Genomic DNA, 22,439 nt, shown 5'->3' with positions numbered 1-22,439 from the left:
GGCAAAACCCAGGAGAGTTCCTACACTCTACAGAGGTAAACATCAACACCATCAATACAGAGAAAGTAGACGTGAATTGCCCACTTCAAGTGGCCTGTGGCCTGTCTTCTGAATGCTTTCTGACATCCACTCTTCCCTTCAGCAGTATCATACACATTAAAATAGACCACCTCATCTTCAGCCTAACAATCTCTGCAGATCTCACTGGTCATTCTCCCACACCCACTACCCTGTGTACCTGCCGGTAGAGCCCTGCTTCCGTAAAGCCTAACAACGGTCGGTCTGGAGGTGGCCCCATGACCCACCCTTGGGGCAGAAAGACATTAGAGAGTCTATTAGATGCTCCAGAAAAGATTTCACCCCCCGCAAGAGCACAGTTTGAAAGAAGGCTTTCTTTTGATCTACCCCTTCCTTTCCTCTTAGATGCTGATATGTGACAACATACGGTTAGAGCAGCGGCAGTCATCTTACAACAGGGAGAGAGAGAGAGCCACAGAGAAGCTGCCCTGACATCACTGAGCCGCTAATTCAGTCACACAACCAGAGCGGCTCCATACAGATGTGCAAGTTGTACACTGTCCACCTACAAGGTGCACCAGTCAAGTAACTGTATGTGTGAACGGACACTCCCTGGAGCTGTGCCATCCAGTCTGTGCAGCCACACGCAGCCTGCAAGATGGAACCACAAGCCTGCAGACATGAACCCACATATCTAGGCGATATGGGAGACAATAAAGGTCTGCTTTGTTTAAATCACTCTTAGGCTACTGTTACTTGCAGTCTGAAGACCCTGAAACACTGAGCAATGGGCTGTGGCTAGAGACCTGACTGCTGGTTCTGGCTCCCCCATTCAGCATCTTCAGGACCTTGGCCTAGAGACCTAACCTCTAGGAACTTAGTCTGCCCTTTTGTGAAGGGAATCACCGAGGTCTCAAATGTTGTTACTCTACGTTGCAGGAGACCATGTCCTCTGGCACATGTACCCCGGTTTCTGTATCTCCACTCAACATGTGACAACAATGGCTGTTATGAAACAGACTGTGGCTGCTCCTGCCTTTTCACCACCTATGACTCACTCTGTTGACACAGAATCACAACTCCCCCAACCAACCCCCACCCCCGGCCTCAAGTTCTCCTCCAGGCTGAAAATGCTACCATGTAAAGAAACCTTGCAAAACAGCAGGATGCCCAGAGTAGTGATGCAGACATTGAGAACCTTTCTAGAGCCTGGGCTGTTTTCCTTAAATAACTGAAGTCTCCATCTTTGTCCTCTTTTTAAGTTCTCTGAAGCCACGCTCCCGCCCCAGCTGGTTGCCAATCTGGCCCCGTTCTGCTGATGTAACATAATGGATCCCGCTTGGGTGAGCAACTAGGCAGCTGTCACAAACCCGTGTCCAATGAGCAGGCAACCGATTTAGCACCGGTGCTTCAGCTCAGTAAGGTATTTATGTAGAGTTACTCTGTGACCGCCTGTGCTGGCCTCGCACACTCTTCACAGAATCTGGCAGCCTCCCAGAATGCAATGGTGACAGGGGGAGGTGGAGAGCTGGTTCACGCATTTAAAATTTTTTTTTTTAAGGTTTTTATTTATTTTTGAGACAGAGAGAGACAGAGCATGAGTAGGGGAGGGGCAGAGAGAGAGGGAGACACAGAATCTGAAACAGGCTCCAGGCTCCGAGCTGTCAGCACAGAGCCTGACGCAGGGCTCGAACTCACACACCGTGAGATCATGACCTGAGCGGAAGTCGGACACTCAACCGACTGAGCCACCCAGGGGCCCCTGGTTCACGCATTTAAGTGGGAGCTGAGATTTTGTGATTCAGGGTTTCTGCCACTTTGGCTGAGGGAGAATGTGTTCCCACTAAGGAGAAGGCAGCATGCCCCGGGGCTGGGGGGCAGACTGGTGCTAAAGAGATACACGCACAGCCAGCCAGAAAGGGTCAGGGCCTTGTAACACGCGCACATTTTAAGTATTGCTTTTCTGTGATACGACTTCCTTAAATATCCTCAATCGTTAGTGAAGTGTGTAAACCATGGCCCCCTCATGTGAGCTGTGCTTTGGGGAATAAAGGGAGCAACCAGGGTCCCAAGAACTCAGCAGCAGCAGCATACAGAAAAGATGACAAAGAGAAACCATTGGTTCTAGGCACGGCTTCACAGTCCCTTCCGAACACAGTGCCACAGAGGCTAGAGAGGAAACGAGAGGTCACTGCCACCCCCAGTTCTTTTCAAAAACATTTTATTTTTTGAATGGGAATATCATTCACGTGTCGTGAAATTCATCCTTTTACCTAAAATTCACTAGCTTTTAGCATATTCAAAGCTGTGCAACAATCACCACCACCCAATTCAGACCCACAGCCAGTAGCACTTGCTCTCCATTTCCCCTCCCCCACCCCTGACCGCCACAAATCTATTTTCTGTCTCTATAGCGCTTCTATTCTGGCCACTCCCTGTAACTGGAATCATGCAGTAATTGTATGTGGTACGTGGGTTGCATCGTATGTAACTATACTTGTACTTGCTATTTCATGACTGGCTTCTTTTGCTGAGCATGGTGTTTTCAAAGTTCGTCCATGTTGTGGCATGAATCAGTACCCCATTCCTTTTTATGACCAGATAATTTCCTTTATACGGATATACCTTTAATTTATTCATTCGGCAGTTGGACATTTGGGTGTTTCCACTTTGGGGCTACTATGACTAATGCTCCTATGAACATTCATATAGAAGCTCAGTGGTCATGTTTTCAATGTAAGCTTTCTATTTCCAGATAATTCTAGATTCACAGGAAGTTGCAAAGACAGTACCGATGCTTACGTTGACTTAATGACTGTGCAATGGTTTCACTGACTTAACTATTAACTATCAAAACTGACCATGGCATAAGGTGCATATGTAGCACCATTACCCTCTTTTACAAGAAACTAAGGTTCAGAAATGCAGGAACTTGCCCAAGGACACAAAACTGTGCCGTTTTTCACAAGTACTGACTCATCTACTTAGCAGTCCCATGCCTGCCCACTTCCTTACTGCCCGCCCCTTTCCTCCCTCTACTTCCCCTCCCCCAAAACCCTGTTTTTCAAGCTCTCCTTGAAGAGAAGAGTCTATGGAGATCATGTATCTTTAAGAGAACAAAAGAAACCTATTTAACATATATGTGTTTTCAGTGAACTGACACATGTAACTTGGAGAGGATTTGGTTTAACCCTGCCGAAGTATTAAAGATCATCTGGTTAAAAATGGCTTGAGGTTAAGAATAAAGGCATAAGCTATATTCAATAATGCACAAGATTTATAGCCCTGGAAATCCTTAACAATATATCCAAAAGAATTCACAATTCCAGAATTCTCTTCCCCTTAGCTCTTCAGATGATGCTCAGTTTAAGACATTCGGTTGTGCGGTCTTTCCTGTCTTTTACTCTGTTAAAATGTGAAAGGAGGTACTGAAAACAGAAATTTGCAGACCTCCACATAACCTCTCTGGACCTCAGCTCTCTCACCTTTCAAATGAGGGGGTTGGACTAGATCTCCACCCTTCCTGCCTCTAACGATTCTCTACAATTCACCACTTTGCTTTTGAGTCTGGCCCTCAAGCTGCACAACACAACACAGACAGGTAAGCTTAGGTAATCACGATTCTTTAGGCAACGTACGGGTGCCTGGGTGGTTACCCTACCCCAACCTGGTGGGTCATTGCTCAGGAGAGAAACTAAACAATATAAAGGGAAAAGCCAAAGAGTATACTTCTTGTTAAAAACAAAAAGATAAATAAAACCAAATGGGTAATAACATGCTAACCTGCAGACTTCGTTTATGTGACACCTGTGGGAAAGAGGAAGACTCCTCTCTTGTAAATGCATCTGGTATTTAGAACTTTCCCATTCACAGTGTAATCTGTCCCAATGGAGGGCATCACGTGAACTGAATAATGTAACTGAACAAAACTAGGACTTACATCTGGTAGTACTGTAAAGGATTCGGATTTGAAACAATGACCAAATGTCTGAACCTTCTGGAAGAAACCAGGAGGATAAAGTAAGAATAAAATCAGTGGAGACCAGCCCAAGGAGGAAGGGGATGGAAAGAGTAGAGCTCCCCTCTCTCTGCTCATCCCAATCCCGACCCTACAGACCCACTGACCCAGTGAGCAGCTCATGCCAACAAGGCTTCCTCCTGGTCCATGGGGCGCCCCCCTCACCCCCAACCCCATTCCTGAATCCACAGCTGGGGGCAGTTCATTCTCTCTGCCTGAGAAAGAGACTGTTCTCAGATCTGTTTGTCCTAGAGCATTTTTCCCCAGGCTGAGAGGAGAAATGGGAGATGTTTAAGGTCACTTAGGGAACAGTTTACTCTGAGGCAACAAGAAGGCAGGGTAGTACATTCTGCCTTTCTGGAGTATATTCTGCCTTTAAAATACACTGCTCAGGGGTGCGTGGGTGGCTCAGCTGGTTGAGCATACAACTCTTGATTTCAGGTCAGGTCATGATCTCAAAGTTCAGGAGTTTGAGTCCCAAGTCAGGCTCTGCGCTGACCGCACGGAGACTGCTTGGGATTCTCCCCCTCTCCTCTCTCTATCCCTCCCCTGTGTGCATGCATACATGTGTGGTCGCTCTCAAAATAAATAAATATTTTTAAAATAAATAAATAAAATAAAATCCACTGCTCAGGCATAGACTGGCCAGCGATTGTCTTTGTGTTATACAGTGCCATTCAGATAAATGTATAATGGCTTGCTTAAAATACAGGTATAGTTTATTACATGTGAACCCATCCCAAAAGTTAATATGAAATAGGAAATACTGTCCCAAGTATATTCTCATCTACTTTCAAAATACTCTTTGTCAAGTCCCTAGGAAAACAGGTTTGCACAAACAAGCAATTCAGCAAGGCTGATCATGTGACTGCTTCTTGGTGTGCACTCCGAAGAGATCCCACAAGGGGATTTTCCATTCCCTCTGTGCCTGAAAAGTCTCTGACTGCACATTCTATTCTACTTCTCTTGACAAACTCAGACTAAAGGATTCCTGTGCCATCAGCAAGATCTTCCAGCCCTCCTCACCACCCACACCCACCTGTCTTCCAACACAGGTGATGCTAAGAGCCTGACATGGGTTGAGGTTGGGAGTGGGGTCCATGCTCAGTGACAAAGGAGGAAAGGAAACAGCAAGACCACGTCAGCAAGAAGAGAGAGACAAGCCTGGTTGAGGCACACGCAGATGATGAATTCCTGTGTGGGAAGGGCTTCTGAAAGCACCTACAGATGGTACAGTCTAGTTCTAAGATAAAAACCAGGAAAGAGTGAAACTTCTAGTCATACACACCCAAGAATCCTGGCAGTAGCTCACATTTACAGGGACTAGGACCTTGTAGACACTTGCTCCAAATATTTAAGGTACAGTCACTATTACTCTTAAGTCACACATCCGGGCACTGGATGGTGCTCTCTAGGTTCACATCCTGGCTGTAGCTTTTACCCACTGTAACAAACTATGTAGGTTTGCCTAGTTTTAGTTTCTCCATTTAAAAAAAAAAAAAAAGACTATCAAGCATACTTTGCAGGGTAGTGGTAAAAACTAGAGAGCAGGACATAATGCACATATGCCAAAGATCTGCACAAAATTCAACCCATGAGCTACATAAAATTTAGGCTAGAAAAGTACATACATGGTTGCTGTTCATATGCAATCAAAAACAAATTAAGTTGATGGCATAGTTTTAAATTGTAATAAGTAAGTACGAGCTGAAATGAGCCAACATTACATAATCCACACTTCGATCATCTGGGCTCTCAGAGAAAAAAGAGAATTTCAGACAAAATCTAGCATTGCTCCTCCAGCTCTGTTCTGTAAATTCTATCCCCATTTTCACATCTCTGTCCACTACTCTCATTTATGTATTTGCTAAATAGCACTTCTGTCCTCTTGGGCAAGAGGGAAAATTCTGTCATTTTGCTTTTTAATGGAGTGCCTATTCCATCCCCCCCAATGGACCACTGGCCAAATCCTAAAGGGTAGATGAAGAATCTGTACAGAAAGTCTACCTCTGTCAAAATAAGTGTATCAGCTAAAGAGTCTCTCTTTAGCAATTTCATTCCTAGATGGTTCACTTGACACCAGAATTTTCTACAAATTAAGTTACCTTTTGTAGTCAGAAGAAGTATTATCTCAACCAACTGTTCTCTTTCCTCCAGTATAATTCTGAATAGGAGGAAGAGAGCTGCTTCTGAAATCCAATATTCAAATGAAACAAAACAGATCCTCATGAGCCATCAGAAGATACATAGGAAGGTACAGGAGACAGCCTATGGAGGGGCTGTGAGCTGATTAACAGGGGCAAAGAATTAATTCTCTAGTAACAACAACTTAGGAGAGGTGAATGTGGGTTAAAATGTCTTGACCTGGGACTAGGATTGCTCATCATAAGACTCTGCAAACTTCTGAGGCAACCAGTTTTGCAGTTTCTAAATTAATTTTGTAATGTGTTTATTTGAAGTGTCATGGAAACAACTACTAGACATTTTAGTCATGCACAACTACTATGGAATTTTCTTGAGTGAAGACATTTTACATTGGGGTGCATATTTTGAACCACCTTAGCTAAAACTAAAAGTCAAGCAAAAGTGAGGAAATAAACTCACTTGTCAGATTCATCAAAGAGATCACAACTCTGCAGTTTTGAAAGAGCAAGTCGAAAATATTCCGCTAGAAAACAAATGGCATATTATAAATAAAAGGAATTATGGCTTCTTAGATACCTAGTAAGCAACCCTAGGTATTCCCCCCCCATCCCTCCCCCAACCCATTTCAAACTTGTAAATCCATGTGGATTTATTCCTTGGTGGAAATTAACAACACAACTGCAGTTAGCAGGCACTACTCAATAGGTACGCTCAAAACTACTCTAAGGACACTTCCTGAAAACTCCAGGGGGGTAAAAAAAAAAAAAAAAAAAAAAAGATGCCTAATCTGACAACAATTCTGAAAAAGTAACCCCCAAAATACCAACATCTGGGGTGCCTGGGTGGCTCAGTCGGTTAAGTCTGACTTCAGCTCAGGTCATGATCTCACGATTCGTGAGTTCGAGCCCCACGTCGGGCTCTGTGCTAACAGCTCAGAGCCTGGAGCCTGCTTCAGATTCAGTGTCTCCCTCTCTCTCTCTGCCCCTCCCCTGATCATGCTGTGTCTGTCTCTCTCTCCCAAAAATAAATAATAAGACATTTAAAAAAAAAATACCAACATCAGATGATATTAGTGTAGAATATAGCCTTTGAAACTGATAGTATAGAAACCAATATTCAGCAAATTTAAATGTATTAAATTATCAAATTCTCTGCAATATTTCTTTTTAAACCTATACACACACACATACACACACACACACACACACACACACACACACCACACATAACAGGATCCACTGAATAAATAAAATCTGACTCAGAAAACTAAAGCTTGTCACCTACTGGGCTTTTAGGGTCTCTCAAAAATCCACAACATAAAGCTGCTTAAGGCCAATCAGTTGTCAGTAAGTGGAGAGAAAACGGTTTTGTCATTAGCAGATAGAGTAATTTCTCTCTCAATTTAGCAAAATACCCACTGGTTAAAAGGCTGATCAAGGAGTTAGAACTTACACTGATGGAATAAAATAAAACTCAGAGGTAAAAAGGCAAAAAGGGAGACAGGAAGGAAGTTAACCCACAGGTTTATCCTGCTAATTCTATACTGGAATAAAATACAGCATCAGAACTCATGAATAATACCATAGCTAGACAAAAGTAAAGAGCAGTTTCTCAAAAAACAACAACAAACTTCCCGTTTTATTCTAGAATTCCACACTGCCTCAAAAAGGAGTAGGGATTTCTGAATTAAAATTTAATTTCCTTCAACAAATTGCCGAATCATTTCCTTTAAGAATCCTCATGAAGCAGTAAGATGAAAAGGCCTTAAAATTATATAAACATGTGGTTCACATCAAAACACACTCCTATTAATAGGGCTGGGTAAGAATAATATTACTGACCTGATGTTCTTATCCCATAGGGCAAATCAAACTTATCGCCACCATACAAGGAAGCAATCTTTTTAAAATCAGCTGCACACAGAAAAGGGTGAAACTGATGAAACCTGCAAGAAAAGGAAAAGAATCATTTCCCCCAAATGCCTACAATATATGCAGCCTTCTAAAATCACAACTGAAGACAACTGAAGTATAATACTCACGTTGATATACGGACTATTTGCGATTGTGTAACTATTTTTAAAGTATATTTTTATTCACTTCAATGCTTATTTATGGTCTTATGTTTTAATATTAAAATTATTTGGGGGGCCTGGGTGGCTCAGTTGGTTAAGCATCAGACTCTTGATTTCAGCTCAGGTCATGAACTCGCAGTCCATGAGATTGAGCCCCCGAGTTGGGCTCTGCACTGACAGCACGGAGCCTGCTTGAGATTCTCTCTCTGCCCCTCCCCCATTTGCTCTCTTGCTCTTTCTCAAAATAAACAAACTTTAAAATGTAAAATTATTGAAAAGTCACCTTAAACGGAATTTAAATAGAATAGAGAATGGAATGTGCAATGGAACTACAAAACCAAAATGGAAACGCTACCCAGGCTGTGGAACCAAAGTTTTGTCACAACTCTAGAGGCTAGGGAGGGGGATCAAAATTTAAAAACAAATCAATACCAAGTGAGGAAATGTTAGCCATATACAGGAAGAGACAAAGGAGGTAATAAGGGGAAATAAAGCACGGATGTTAAGCCACTCCCAAATTAAAAAGTACCATATGTGTGAAGTTTTGTCAGCTATGAAAAAAAAAGTAAAAATAAAAACGAAAATAAAAAACAGTTCGATGCACCTAGGATTCTTGCTGGCATTAAGACTTACTCAAGAACAACAACTATGGACATGCTCTTCTTATTGCCTGCTCTGTCCTGAGCTATGCCCCACTGCCCCCACTCAGGTCCTCTCTCAGGCAAGAGAGACCATTCGATGAGGATAGGATGTGCCTCTGTTTTTTCCCCTCACTTTTAGCAACCAGCACAGAGTAGACAGGTTCCCTACGGTTAATAAATGATTGAATGAATTTCAACTCTGTATTACTTCTTTATGGAACCAGTATGAAGTAGAAAAAAAGAAAATCAAAGTGCTTTTAATGCAAGAGAAGGAACAAGTCAAACTCACCCTTACCCCAATCCCCCACACTTGGCCCCATTTTTTCTGTCATATCAGCTTTGCCTTTTGTTAGTCTAAAACCTGCAGGTGCAGATCAGAGTGCCCTGGGGTTTCAGTGGCTGTATGACAAAATGGAAATAAAGCACAGAATAGGGGTGAAATGGCTTCAGTTTCATTCTGGCTTCATTTGCATCCATAGTAGCCACTCTGGAGCCATTACACCTTGGGCAAGTCACACGAGCTTAAGGTCTTCAGAGCTGGGCTAAGAACTCACACCATATTCAGACTAAGGAAACAGGTGAGGGTGGGCCCTTCCTGCATGACATATGATCTGTGTCCCAGACTTAATTTTGAGAGTGTCAGCATTCTCAGGGGTCCAGCTTTATTTATGTATGCCAGCTTCCAAAGTAAAATGTATTCATACCCGTGTATACTGGGTTCCAAGGTAAAATTGATTTCTTACTATGGGGTCATGGTTAAAAAAGTTTAAAACCACTCTTCTAGTTTTGCAGTGGTCCTAACTGGAAAGATTTATCATCTTATAAAGTGCTTATAGTAGCCATGATATACTTGTAAACATATGCAGAAATATTTTATGTATCTCCAGTTTCCTAGAGAGTTGATTTTAAAAGGTTAAGAACCAGTCATGGAAACATGCAGTATACTACGCAATGAAAAGAAAATTTACAAATATATAAACTTTTGATCCTTAATGGATAATATATTGAAAAGCTTGTACCTGTTTTACACAATTAAACATGACCAGACTGTTATTTCTATTTCTCTAGAAGCGTTTTGACCAGCAATCTGTCACAGTTGAGGTGAAAGAGGAAAATAATATTTGTGGATATTCTGCAAGTCCTGACAACTATATAAAGATCGTTATTTACATTCCAAGTAGTTCACTGAAAGTCATGGTGCGGAAAAACTTCTCATCATGAAGTTTAACCTAGAGACAAGGGGGAAAAAAAGCTACAAAATAATAAGGGTAAAAAACAACATGGGAACAACACGGGGAGAAATAAAGCCCTGAAGAATAGTTCACTTTTTATGATCAAATACAAACAGAGCTCTCTAATCTCACCTGTGTAAAAAGAGTAACTGGTCTGATTGAGTTCTTGAATGCCTTTTCTGAAAATATATGCAGAGCTCTGACCAAAAGCACAAAAAGAGACGGGATATTCAAGCTCTTCCTTAAATATAGAGTGTCTACTTTACGCTGCTAAAGTCTACTTTCATACTTTTCATACGAAAAAAAGTTAACCAGCGTGAAAAGTGATTACAAACACATTTTAAACATGTAGGTCACAATTTCTTTTATCTTTTTACCTCAGGAGAGAGGCAAAAGCTGGCTTCGATAAACAAGGCTGGATCTTATTTCTCCGCTTCATTTCCACAGGTGGCACCCTAGGAGACAAAAACAGGGTCACTCAGAAACCAGAACCAGGAAGCCCGCCCAAAGGAAAGCAAATGCCCTGGGAATCCACTTGGAGACAACCGCTGAAAGACTTCTCCAGCATGGAATTAAAAATCCTCACAGAAACCCTTGAGGGATGACCATACTTTCTCCAGGACCTTTCGCATATTTGAGGATGCACGGATACAAGGCGAGAGGGTGAAAAAGGGTGAGGTGCCAAGCGACCCAGAAGGGATTCAACCAGCAGTGAACAAAGGGCCCTTCGAGAAGGGCTAGGGGTCACCACACTGTGGAAGCTACAAGCAGGCTGACTTCTTGGAAGTCTCCCCAAAGCTTGCCAAACCCACCACACTCCAGTGCACATGACTCTCTAGGTCCCCCATGCCACAACTGGGCACACCTACCATAGAAACACAGACCTGAAGCTTTAAAGAGGCAGCCTTGTGATCTGGACTCCACAAATCACACCATTCAGAGTCCTATCTCACTCTCCTCTATTCTTGGCACAGGTTAGGACCTTCTGGGTCTCCTGAATGGAGTGCTCGTCTCCACAGTTTAAAAGGGTATTGTGAAGCAAGACAGAGCATGACAACAAAAATAAATGAGGGGGACAGAGTGGCAGGATCCAGAGCTAGCCAGGTTCGTAACGGCCTAACAGAAGACTTTATTAATGATCAATTATGTGAAGAATTCATCTAAAAAACTAATCCATGTTCTTCTATAATCACAGGACACAAACTAAAAGAAGTAGTCTCAATTTTTTAAAAATCCACATAGTTAGGACTTCTGGGTTTCTGTTTTTATTTTTGAGACACACACACACACACACACACACACACACACACACACACACACACACACAGAGTCTGAGCTGGGGAGGGGCAGCGAGAGAGGGAGACACAGAATCCAAAGCAGGCTCCAGGCTCTGAGCTGTCAGCCCAGAGAGCCTGATGAGGGGCTCAAACTCATGAACCGTGAGATCATGACCTGAGCCGAAGTCAGACACTCAAATGACTGAGCCACCCAGACGCCCAAGAACTGCTAGACTTCTAAACTATGAAACTAGTAAAGTCCTTATTAGAGAAACATCTTTTGTGACTACCATACATGGCAAGAATCCCTTGATTTATATGTTAGGAAGGTACAAAAATATGGTGGATCAGCACATTAGATCATAAAAACCAAATTACATTCTGAGGACAAAATGAAGTAAAAGATATTACTTGGTTTCTAAGGTTAGTCGAACAGAAAAACTTTTAGGATATTCTGAAGACAACCTTTGGGTGGCTTAAAAAAGTTACCTGTCTAGGGGCACCTGGGTGGCTTAATCGGTTGAGCCTCTGACTTCAGCTCAGGTCATGATCTCACGGTGTGTGGGTTCGAGCCCCGCGTCGGGCTCTGTGCTGACAGCTCAGAGCCTGGAGCCTGCTTCCGATTCTGTGTCTCCCTCTCTCTCTGACCCTCCCCCATTCATGCTCTGTCTTTGTCTCTAAATAAACATTAATGTGCTCGTTTCAGCAGCACATATTCTAAATAAACATTAAAAAAGTAATAAAAATAAATAAATAAAAATTAAAAAGTGACCTGTCTTAAATAGTTTTTAAGGAAGTAAGTTCACAGCACAAAACCCACCTGAGGTAATTTCCCCCGTTATTTTCTGTGACTAGTATCACGGGTTAGCTTAGGAGGGTCATAAACACTCTCAAACCCGAATGACAAAAGACTGCAGAATTCAACACTCTTTGCATTGTCCTCTTTATCCTTTCCCCTGTGACACAATAGGATTTGTTTACAAAGTAAACTCCTTGCTTTCTCTTCTATTCTTACCTTCCGTTACTAAGAGTAGTACAGAGACAGGATGCGGCAAAGATGGAAGGAGAGAACACCGTGTATAACCTTCATGTGGTGTATAATCAGACTTCTAAGTCCTCTAGCTCAGTAGTTAAGTCCAAGGCCTAGAAACTTTGGGCCACCCCCCACCCCCACCTGGCATTGGATTTTTCTAGTGACCATCTGCCTAACTTCCTTCCATGAAGAGCATTACAATAATTTTTCAATCAACAAGTGGTGAAGTAAATTCAGAAGTGTGAACTTTTTTTTATCTAGACGGGGGTGGAGGGGGACACAACCAGAAACATGATCTAGAATTTCCTACTGAAAAACTGGCAAAGAGTACTGATATTTCGTCTAAAATAGAAAATTGTCATGTGACTTATTTTGATATCATATACTACCATCCATTCAGGATTTAAAGGTCATCAAAACTTTACTCCTAGCCAAAGGACAATTAGGGAAAAGGATGAAAAGCTTATTTCATAAGTTTTCTCTGCCATAAAACTATCTGTGCTTCTTCAAAGTTTTAGGAGACATTTCAAGTCAAAGTGGTTTCATAATGTGTGTCATCATGCACCGAATATTTTTAAACAAAGAAAACCATATGCAGTGTCTCTATTTTAATCATCACTATCTTATCCAAGCATTTTAGGCTCAACAGTCAAGAACCACTGAGTCCAAGAATTACTCCATCAATTCAAGGAGATGAAATATTATATAAAGAATATTATGTTCCAGAGATGGGCAACACCACTGCTTCACTGATGTCAATAGAAATAAGGTGCTGTTTTATCAGTTTGAAAACTGTTAAAGCTACAATGTACAAGACACTAGAATGGTAAAACCCCAGTTTAGCATGGAAAGCTAAAGAAGGCTCAAAATGTTAAAGAGTTGTTTTTTTTTTTTATAGGTCCTTCTAACATCATTTGTGTGACTGTGTCAAAGACTAGTTTCCTAGTTTAGGAATCATTTTTATTTAGTTTTATTTTTTTATTCGAGAGAGAGAGAGCGCGTGCACATGAGTGGGGGAGAAGAGCACAGGAAGAGAGAGAGAATCTTAAGCAGTCTCGATGCTCAGTGCAGAGCCCAACGTGGGGCTTGATCCAACGACCCCAGGGTCATGACCTGAGCCAAAAATCAAGAGTCAGACACTCAACCAACTGAGCCACCTCGGTGCCCTGGGAATTATTTTTAAAGGACAAAAATGAAACTTACCAATAGGCGTTTGTTCCCCATAATATACAATGCAGCACATAATAGAGAAAGACAGCACTCAGGAATATGGCCACAAGGTACCCTCTCATGGCTGGCCCACCTGTAACACAAGAAATGAAGTCCAAAGAAAAAGCGTTATCGTTTGTTATGTAGATGGGTTCACACAAGAGCTCAAAATAAGCATTAGTGAATAAACATATAGACAGGGAAGAAAAGAAAATGATGTAGGCCTACTATTTTTGGAAATAATTCACTAAATTTGTAGCAAAAGAGTGTTTTTTTTCTGTTTCTCCTCAGCCTGTTTAGTCAATACAACATGATGCGTAAACCTATCAACAGTACCATGGTTTCAAAGCTAGCAGCTGCCATCCTACTTTCTCATGTTAGATAAGAAAAACATGCATTCAAAACAAAATTTTACACATGTATTTCAGACCCAAAACTTGTTTTCAGAAACAGTAAAAAATACCTATTTTCACTCTCTCAACAGAAAGTGAATATATGCCTTAAGATGTAAACAAACATTGCATTTCCTCAGTGCTCAAAAGGATTTTTTTTAACGTTTTTATTTATTTTTGAGAGAGACAGAGTGAGAGTGGGGGAGGGCAAGAGAGAGGGAGACACAGACTCCAAAGCAGGCTCCAGGCTCCGGGCTGTCAGCACAGGGCCTGACCCAGGGCTCATGAGGTCATGACCTGAGCCAAAGACGGACGCTTCACCAACTGAGCCACCCAGGCACCTCTCAGAATGATTTTTAAATGCTATGCATTGTCATTTTTACAAGTCCTTTTTGCAATTTTTAAAAACTGGGGAAAAAAGGCTACTAAGAATATTTTCCACATCTTCAACTTTTATATACTTTTAGATGCATCCATTTGATTTTTCAGTATCCTAGCAGAGGTACATTTCAGCTAATTTCTTGCTTATTTTTGCACTACATCAACAGTGTGGTCCATTGTACATTTGTAGATTGACAAAAACCTGGACAAAATCTTTACTAGAATATAAATTTTAAAAACCCTTCATAGAATATAGATTTTTAAGAAACCTGAACATATTTTGTTCTTTTACTTCATAGAAATGAGTAAGTTCTCATTTCCACATGCAATTAAATGCAAAAGACAAATTTAATATATTATATGGTGCTTACAGTAGATTTCAATGCTTGGGACTTTAAACAAATATGCTAGCTTTTTGCCTCTCAAGTTTCTGGTTCATTTCGACAATTGCATGTACCTCTTGTTCACATCCATCAACCTTCATCGGGGCAATGCAGTGCAGACATGGTGAGTCTGGGTAGATGCATTTCCAGATAAGATCATGCTGTCTCCCTTTGAACAGTAAAATAAGTCCAAATGGAACTCTTAAAGCACTCCTTTGCCTTCATAAACAGAATATAATAAATACAATTTAAGCTTTCCTCGATAATGTGGGGTCATCTTAACAAATGTCATAATTATGCTGGGCTCCTCTGGAGCTAATGAGGGTGTGGGACTGTTCGCTACGCCGTCCTTATCCAGAGGAAATCGCTGGTTTCTCCTCCCTTGGTGTCAGCTGCTGCTTCTCACTTCTATTCAGGCAGCCGCCACCCCCACATGCCATTATTATAAGTTAGTGAGAAATGCCTATGTAAGGAGAAAGCAAATAGAGGAGTTAAAGAACACACTTTTTACACATACTTCCTAGCACACATGATCCCCATGAAGAGTCAAACTGGTTGGCAATCAGAACACAAGAGTTACCGCCCAATTCCACATAATTCCTGGCTTGGGGGACCTTAGGTAAATCAGTTTACCTCTTCCAACCTGAGCATCCTCATCTGTTTACAGGTGAGAGCACAGAAACTACCTCCTTGAGCTATTAGGTAGATTACCCAAAATGAAGCATGCCCGGCACAACCTAGGACACAAAATATGTGAATGTGGTTGTGTATTTAACGGTGGTTCATTTTCTAAAACTGTCAGCTGTGCTCTTTTTCTAAGTAGTAATATGCATGGGTTTTGAGAAAGCCAATGTGAGACCTGGCCTATCCTGATGCAGCCTACGCCGTCTTCGTTTTTAATTTTTCTTAATGTTTATTTATTTTCAAGACAGAGGGAGACAGAGCGCGCGTGAGGGAGGGGCAGAGAGAGAAGGAGATACAGAATCTGAAACAAGCTCCAGGCTCCGAGCTGTCAGCACAGAGCCCGACGCGGGGCTCGAACCCAGGAACCGTGAGATCATAACCTGACCCGAAGTCGGACGCTCAACAGACTGAGCCACCCAGGCGCCCCAACCTACACTGTCTTCTTACTGGCCTGACAGAAAGATGCAGTTGCATGTGGCTTTTGCACAAAGTCCCACATCCTCGCATGGCAAAGGGAGTAAAGCAGTTTATAAAGCGCACATAGATCTGCTGTTCCCATCCCCTCAGGCCTGCACCTCTCTTTCTGCTTTGTTCGGTCTTCCTCACCCACCTGAAATGTATGCTATCTTGATGAAATGTGGGTTATTTTAAAAATCATCTTAAATTCTCCTTGGTAAAAAGAAATAAATTGCAGGATTATTAGTAGGTTAAAAAAAGGAGCGGGGTATGGCTCTATGTTTCTTGAGGAATACTGGGTAAAATCCAAGTGATGGAGAATGCTAAGGTTTGGGATTATCAGTAAAAGTCTCTAGTTGGCCCTTATACTTGTTCAACAATATCAGCCTTCCTTCTTCCCCCTGTACTGGGAGAATTGAGAAAGGTCAAACTGGGGTCCAGCTGGGTGCTAAAAGGCAACTCGTCGTATAGGTGAGAGGTAATCATATTAAACATTCACCGAAGGCCATGAGCAATGCTTCGTGAAGACAAGATACAGGCCTATCAGTGCCGACAGGGATGATGTGGACTTGGCTTGTCTCATCCCTTTGATTGATGGGACCTCAGCAAAATGCTTTTTTCTTTCACCCATGCAGCTATTACCCAAACATGGATATAGGACAAATCAAGACTCCAAAGAACACAATGGAATTGCAGTCAAACCTTAGATGGCAGAACAACTTGTTCTGTCAGTGTTGTTCAAGACAAGCAAACATTTCTGATGAATTTTAACTTGATAAACGAGGCATGTCTTGCAATACAAGTAGTACGTGATGGCAAATGTCACGTGATCACAACTGAGCCAATGGTTCTTGAAATTCTCTTTGATATGCAAGTGCTTTGGATTACAATCATGTTTCAAGAACAAATTATGCTCACAAACCAAGGTTTTACTATATTTACATATCCTGTGACTCCCTTAAATATACACTGTAATTAACCCTTTTTTGTTGTACATGGTGACGGTGTCAGACATCAGGGGTGTTTGACAATTCTGGGAGTTCTAGAATCCACCAGTTAAACTTGAACTGAAACAGTTTTAGAAACTACTAATGTTAGGCTTGAGACTATCCTGGAAGGTATTTTACCATGGGCCAATATAGTCACCAATCTGCTTAACTGCTCAATTATTTAAGGCTCCACCTAAAGTATCATTTATGTAAGCACCCAACATGGATGCCACTTACCAGTATCAGCAACTTTTTAAAAGCCTATTTACATGTAAGATAAAACAGTATAGGAAGGTCTAGAGAAGAAACTCAGATTTACAATTCAATTTGCTCATCTGTTCCCCCAAAATGCATTCTTTGGGAAATTTATATATTATTTTGCAAAGCATGGAGGTATCAATAAGCAAGATTTTGTTGTTTTTCATTCACTAATATGTGTTTTAGCTGGAAACCCAGAAGTGTAAGAGAACATGTTTTCCTTTAAAAAGTAAAATTAAACTACTCTTGAAGAGCTATTGCATACACCAGCTGAGAAAAACTCTGTATTTCATGGGCAATTCAAAGCATATTCAAGTTGCAAAGTAGACTGAGCCAGCCAGGATATCCTTGTGATAAACATTTATAGTTCCTCTGCATACTTGTAGAAAAAAAGCTTCCATGAATAAACAAATTCCCCAATTGTAATGCTATAAATGGAATGACCATTTTGCTTTGAGCAAAAGATATTGACAAAAAAAACAATCAGAACATATAAACATATTTAATATATAGCATTTCGTGCTTTAAAGCAAAGAAGGAAAAAAAGAAAACCACAACCCCTCAGGATAGCTTAAACTACCAAAACAAACAAGTTTCAAGATCTTGACATTAAATATGACAGACTCAGCTTCTTGGCTGCATCTGTTCCCAAGACCAGGGTCCCTATAACATTATTTACAAAATTTAAGTCATGAAGTAATTATTTATCTCAAGTGTAGGTAGAGGACATCAAGAAAGAACAGGAACTGTTGGCAGATATCAAATGTTTTCTCTTCTTAAATTACCATAAACCAATATATGAATAATCTACATATGTCAAAAGTGAGCACCATCTTGGCAACAGTTTCCCCTTTTTAAAAAAAAAAATTAAATATGTATTTATTTTGAGACAGAGAGAGAGACACAGCATGAGTGGGGAGGGGTAGAGAGGAGAGAATCCCAGGCAGGCTCCACACTGTCAGCACAGAGCCCAATGTGGGGCTCAAACTCACAAAACCATGAGATCATGGCCTGAGGTGAAACCAAGAGTTGGATGCTTAACCAACTGAGCCACCCAGGCGCCCCTCCCTTCTCTTTAACAATAAGTGTATCTTATCTGCGTGGATAGTCTGTCTTGTCTATCATTTTATTGCATTAAATGCTTTTATGTCCCTTCCTTCACTTAAGGCTCAAACCAAGCTTGACAAATGGTGCACAGGTATGATCCCCCTCATGAATGAGGAAACTGAAAGTTTCTGAAGTTGGTTGTCCTAGGTCACACAGTTTAAGCGACAGACATAGACTTAAGGTCTGACCATTTCTTCCTCCCAGTTCCATTCCTGGGGTCATCCTGTCTCTCAAGACATAAAGCATGAGGAGAACCCAAAAGAGAATTGTAATCTAGAACTTCCTGACAGTGCTACGTTGGCGGCTAGAGCTCCCCACGGGTAAATTCAGATATCCATGAAAGGGAAATGGCTCTAGGGCAGCGTGCCCCAAAGTGATGTGGCAGATCCAAGGGTCCGCCCCAGATGGGGGCTTGTTAACATACTCATTCCTGAGCTCCTACTTACTCTGAATCTCTGGATCTCGGGAATGTGCATTAAAACGAGCACCTTCCAATATAATTCTTATGCATACTGAATTTTGAGAACCATTGCTCTAGTATGTGTACTCCAGAGAACCACAGAGGAAAACAATGATGGGTTTACAGAAATACAGAGACTCTAACAGATGTGACAAGAGTTATCCTGACTAGACTACGAGCTCCATAAGAGCAGGATAGTCTGTCTTGTCCATCATTTTATTTCCAGCATTTCTAACAATACCTGTCACACAGAAGATGTTAAGTAGATAGCTGTTGAATGTAGTTATACATCCTGTGACTAGATGCTTTGTTTGGGGGGGGGGGGGAAGGGGTTGTTTTGTTTTGTTTTTCCAGAAGTGCCTAGCACAAGGCAAATGCCCAATGAACAACAGTTCATTAGAATCATTAAGATAGGAGTGTTCAGCATGTGCTCATCATGTGCCAAAGCTGGTGATAAATGCTTTTGGTGCATCAGCTCATGTAATGCTCACAACCACCCTGTGAAGGAAGTGGCCAACTTGCAACTGCCATTTTATGAAGAAAACTGAAGCTCTGAGAGAGGCAGTAACTTCCCTGAGATGATAAGTAACAAAAATAGAACTTCAACCCTTATCTACCCGACCAGAGCCCCATGCATTATGCCGCCTCTCTCCTGATGTGAGCTTCCATAAATGGGCACAAGCCCATCTTTTTGATACCAGACTAAACATTACAACACATTTCTCTAATTTGTCTATCCTACCAGCTCCTTGGGCAGAACAAATTCTAGGAATTGTTGAAATCAAGAGAAAGGTTACGGTCACACACTGGGCTGAAACAAAACCCTATTACTCCCATCCTTGTTCCTGCCAACTCATTCTACTGGATTTCAGTCAACACGTTAATTATTCCCCCTCCATGGTTCTGTTGAGTGTCCTAGAGCAGTGATTCTCCAACTTCAGTGTGTATGAGAAGCAAACAGGAGGGTGCTTGTTTTCAGGCACCTTCCTGAGCCCCAGAGCAAACTTGATAGCATTGCTTATAAAGACAGACAAACAAACGCTATGGAAGGACACTTGAAAATGGTCAGATTTTTAGTTTTAGAGTCTCCTAATGCTTTATCAAACCAAAAGGAGTTTGTTTGACCAACAGCCAGCTAGAATGAAGCATGTTCAACAATAATTCCGCAATCATTCACCAAGCACACAAATACTGTGGGTATCTCAATATCAAACAACACAAAGGAAGAAACATCCTTCATGTCCACATTTCCAGATGCTGAGCACACAGACCCAGGCTGCCTCACCTCTCTGTGACATTTCCTCTACACCTGGCTACACACTCTTCCTAATGTCCCTCTGTCCATAGGCTCAGCACCCACCCCCAAGCTCTAGGACCGACCCAGGCTCAAGGCAAGGGAGCCTGAGGAGCCCCAGAGCAGCAGCTCAACAGTTTGGTCAGGTTCCGGCTGATCCCACACTGACCTTGGCCATCTCCTTCACCAGGCCTGGGTTCTGTTGCCGGGAGAATGTGCATTGAAACGAGTTTTATTTTTCAAAGTCTGCATTCTTCTCTCTCTCAGCCACCCCAGCAGCTCTGCAGCCAAACTTCCAGTTTTTTAGTAACTTGGATCTGAAACCATGTCCTCATCCACTGTATTCCCTTATGCTCTCCGCTACGTCAGTGACTGACGGATGCCCTGTCAAGGCTTGGTCTTGCCTCATACTCCACACACTGCTGCTCAACACAGAGGGGATATCCTTTTCTAGTATGTCCAAAGACTCAACAACCTACGTCTTTGGACATATGAGAAAAGGATATCCCCTCTGACTCCCCGTAGCCCTGTGGGCACATAGCTTGACACGGGCAGGATCTCAGCCACAGCTTTCCCCTTAGCCAGGTGCCCCTGTTCCTGGCTCACCTCCACAGCTTTACTAGGTGGGCCAGCTGGCAGCCTGTGTCCATTCAGCCCTCAGAGAGTTCCTTCTCCATTTAGGTCTCCACAGGTCCTTAGCTCACACTGACACACCCAAGACTGAACTTGGCCAACATTCATACATCCTGCCTGCCTTCCTCTTTGTATTTATTGCTTGGTTAGGACCGTTCTCTGTAATCACATGGCCACATGAGCATTAGCTCCAGCTCTAGCTATGCGTTAATTCTAGAGTTTTTGTTCTGGCCCCATGGGTCCCCTTAAGCCTCCTAGACCTAGCCATCTCAATATAGCCCAAGCCTTAGCAGATACAAACAGGACCCTAAAGTGACCCATGTAAAAGGTTCAGTCCTCTTTAACTCATTTACTACCCCTTTAAGTATGGCCCTTTTTACTAACTGGATGATCCAAATGTGTCCAGCAGCCTCATGAACATACAAAAAACACGAACCTTTGGTGTTGATCATGTAAATAATAGCACAGTTTATTAAGTATTTCCTAAATGCCCAGCAGTAGACTCAGCCCTTTTCATACATGAAGAAAGAAAGAAAGTATATTATCATCCCCATGCTAGAGATGCTCAATTACCAGAGCGTTGGCCAGAATTCAAACCCAGATCTGAGCTTACTTGTACATTATGGAAAGCTTTTAAACTGCACATTATGGGGAACTATAACCACTGTTTTTTGGGTTTTTTTTTTTTAACTATAACATGATGAACTTTATATTCACTTACTACCTTTTTGAAAGTAAAATTAGGGAATGATACATACTAAATAGATGCATTTATTACAATACACTTACTTAGAAACATTATATGAAAAAAACGTTCACTTCATAATTTAAAAAGATAAATCTTAAAGACTCAGTCTGATTGATGGGATTTCTGTTAGAAGGACCTGAAAATTCTCAATAAGCCATAATTAAAGAATAAAGAGTAGCATATCCAAAATTAATATGCCATACTATACCTGAAAAAGCTAAGTTTAAATCTGAAATGTTGAGCTACTACTATTTGATACAAATTAAGGGGGAAAAAGCTGACATTATTGAGTAAATAGAAAATTATGATTTCGTTTATGCACCCCCTCTCCCCCCCAAATAACTCTGTCTAGTTTCAACAAATTGGATCACCTGTATACATTCTGGCTGATTTCTAAATTCATAGTTTTTTTCTTTCTGTATGGCAAAAGGAGAACATGCATAATTAACTTTCTCTCCTTTCCCCCCAATTCTTTGGCTAATAAAACAACAGGCAGCTAGCTCTACACACGTAAACACACACATGCTCTTTCCTTTTAGTCTTTCAAGAAAGCTAGTGCTTTTGCCAGATTGCATCCTTACCATATGTAGACACATCTTTTTACCTAATTAAAGCTAAGCCATCACTGCCAAAGCAGATGACTGAATGCTCCCCTGATAATTGAGTGTGCTCACTGCAAAGAATATAAAAAAGCACAGAAATGACTTTTCAGCAGAATTTTGTTTTTTAATAGCACAGTGGGCACACTAAAATCATTCAGCAAATGGCATACTATACTGGATGCTAAAAATAAATGAACTGAAGTTCCTGTTTTCAAGATCTCTCCCTTCAGACTCAGCTACATTAAAAATCCACAAAGAAGCTTTTAAGGGAACTTATGTTCCTACTGTTTATTCATAATTTCTCCCAGAGACCCATTTCTTCTCCCAGAGTGGAAATTTTCTCTATTTCCTTATATTAATATCCCACTGATAAGATACCTCCAAGGAATATTAGATCTTAACAGG

The 22,439-nt window shown here is 41.6% G+C and overlaps 1 protein-coding gene across 9 annotated transcripts in view; it reads right to left on the bottom strand.

The window, feature by feature from the left end:
• Positions 1-22,439, bottom strand: part of ST3GAL6 (ST3 beta-galactoside alpha-2,3-sialyltransferase 6) — an 84,683-nt gene that overhangs the window by 36,108 nt on the left and 26,136 nt on the right. For 8 of the 9 annotated variants that reach the window (XR_008422443.1, XR_008422442.1, XM_053903250.1 and 5 more), the window contains exons 3-6: positions 13,642-13,741; positions 10,506-10,583; positions 8,023-8,126; positions 6,641-6,704 (exon numbers count right to left, since the gene is read on the bottom strand). Coding sequence is in view for 7 of the 9 variants with exons in the window: in XM_053903250.1 (XP_053759225.1) it covers positions 6,641-6,704; positions 8,023-8,126; positions 10,506-10,583; positions 13,642-13,730 (335 nt within the window). In the remaining 2 variants the exon portion in view is untranslated. Of the gene's footprint in view, positions 1-6,640; positions 6,705-8,022; positions 8,127-10,505; positions 10,584-13,641; positions 13,742-20,657; positions 20,678-22,439 lie in introns of those variants that run through there. The other variant, XM_019448147.2, reaches the window with a different exon arrangement.

Source organism: Panthera pardus, unplaced genomic scaffold (assembly GCF_024362965.1).
Source record: "Panthera pardus isolate Hobbes unplaced genomic scaffold, ASM2436296v1 HiC_scaffold_16, whole genome shotgun sequence".
NCBI classification, from domain to species: Eukaryota; Metazoa; Chordata; class Mammalia; order Carnivora; family Felidae; genus Panthera; species Panthera pardus.
Note: the sequence above shows the minus strand (reverse complement) of the source record. Positions and strands in the feature narration are given on the sequence as shown.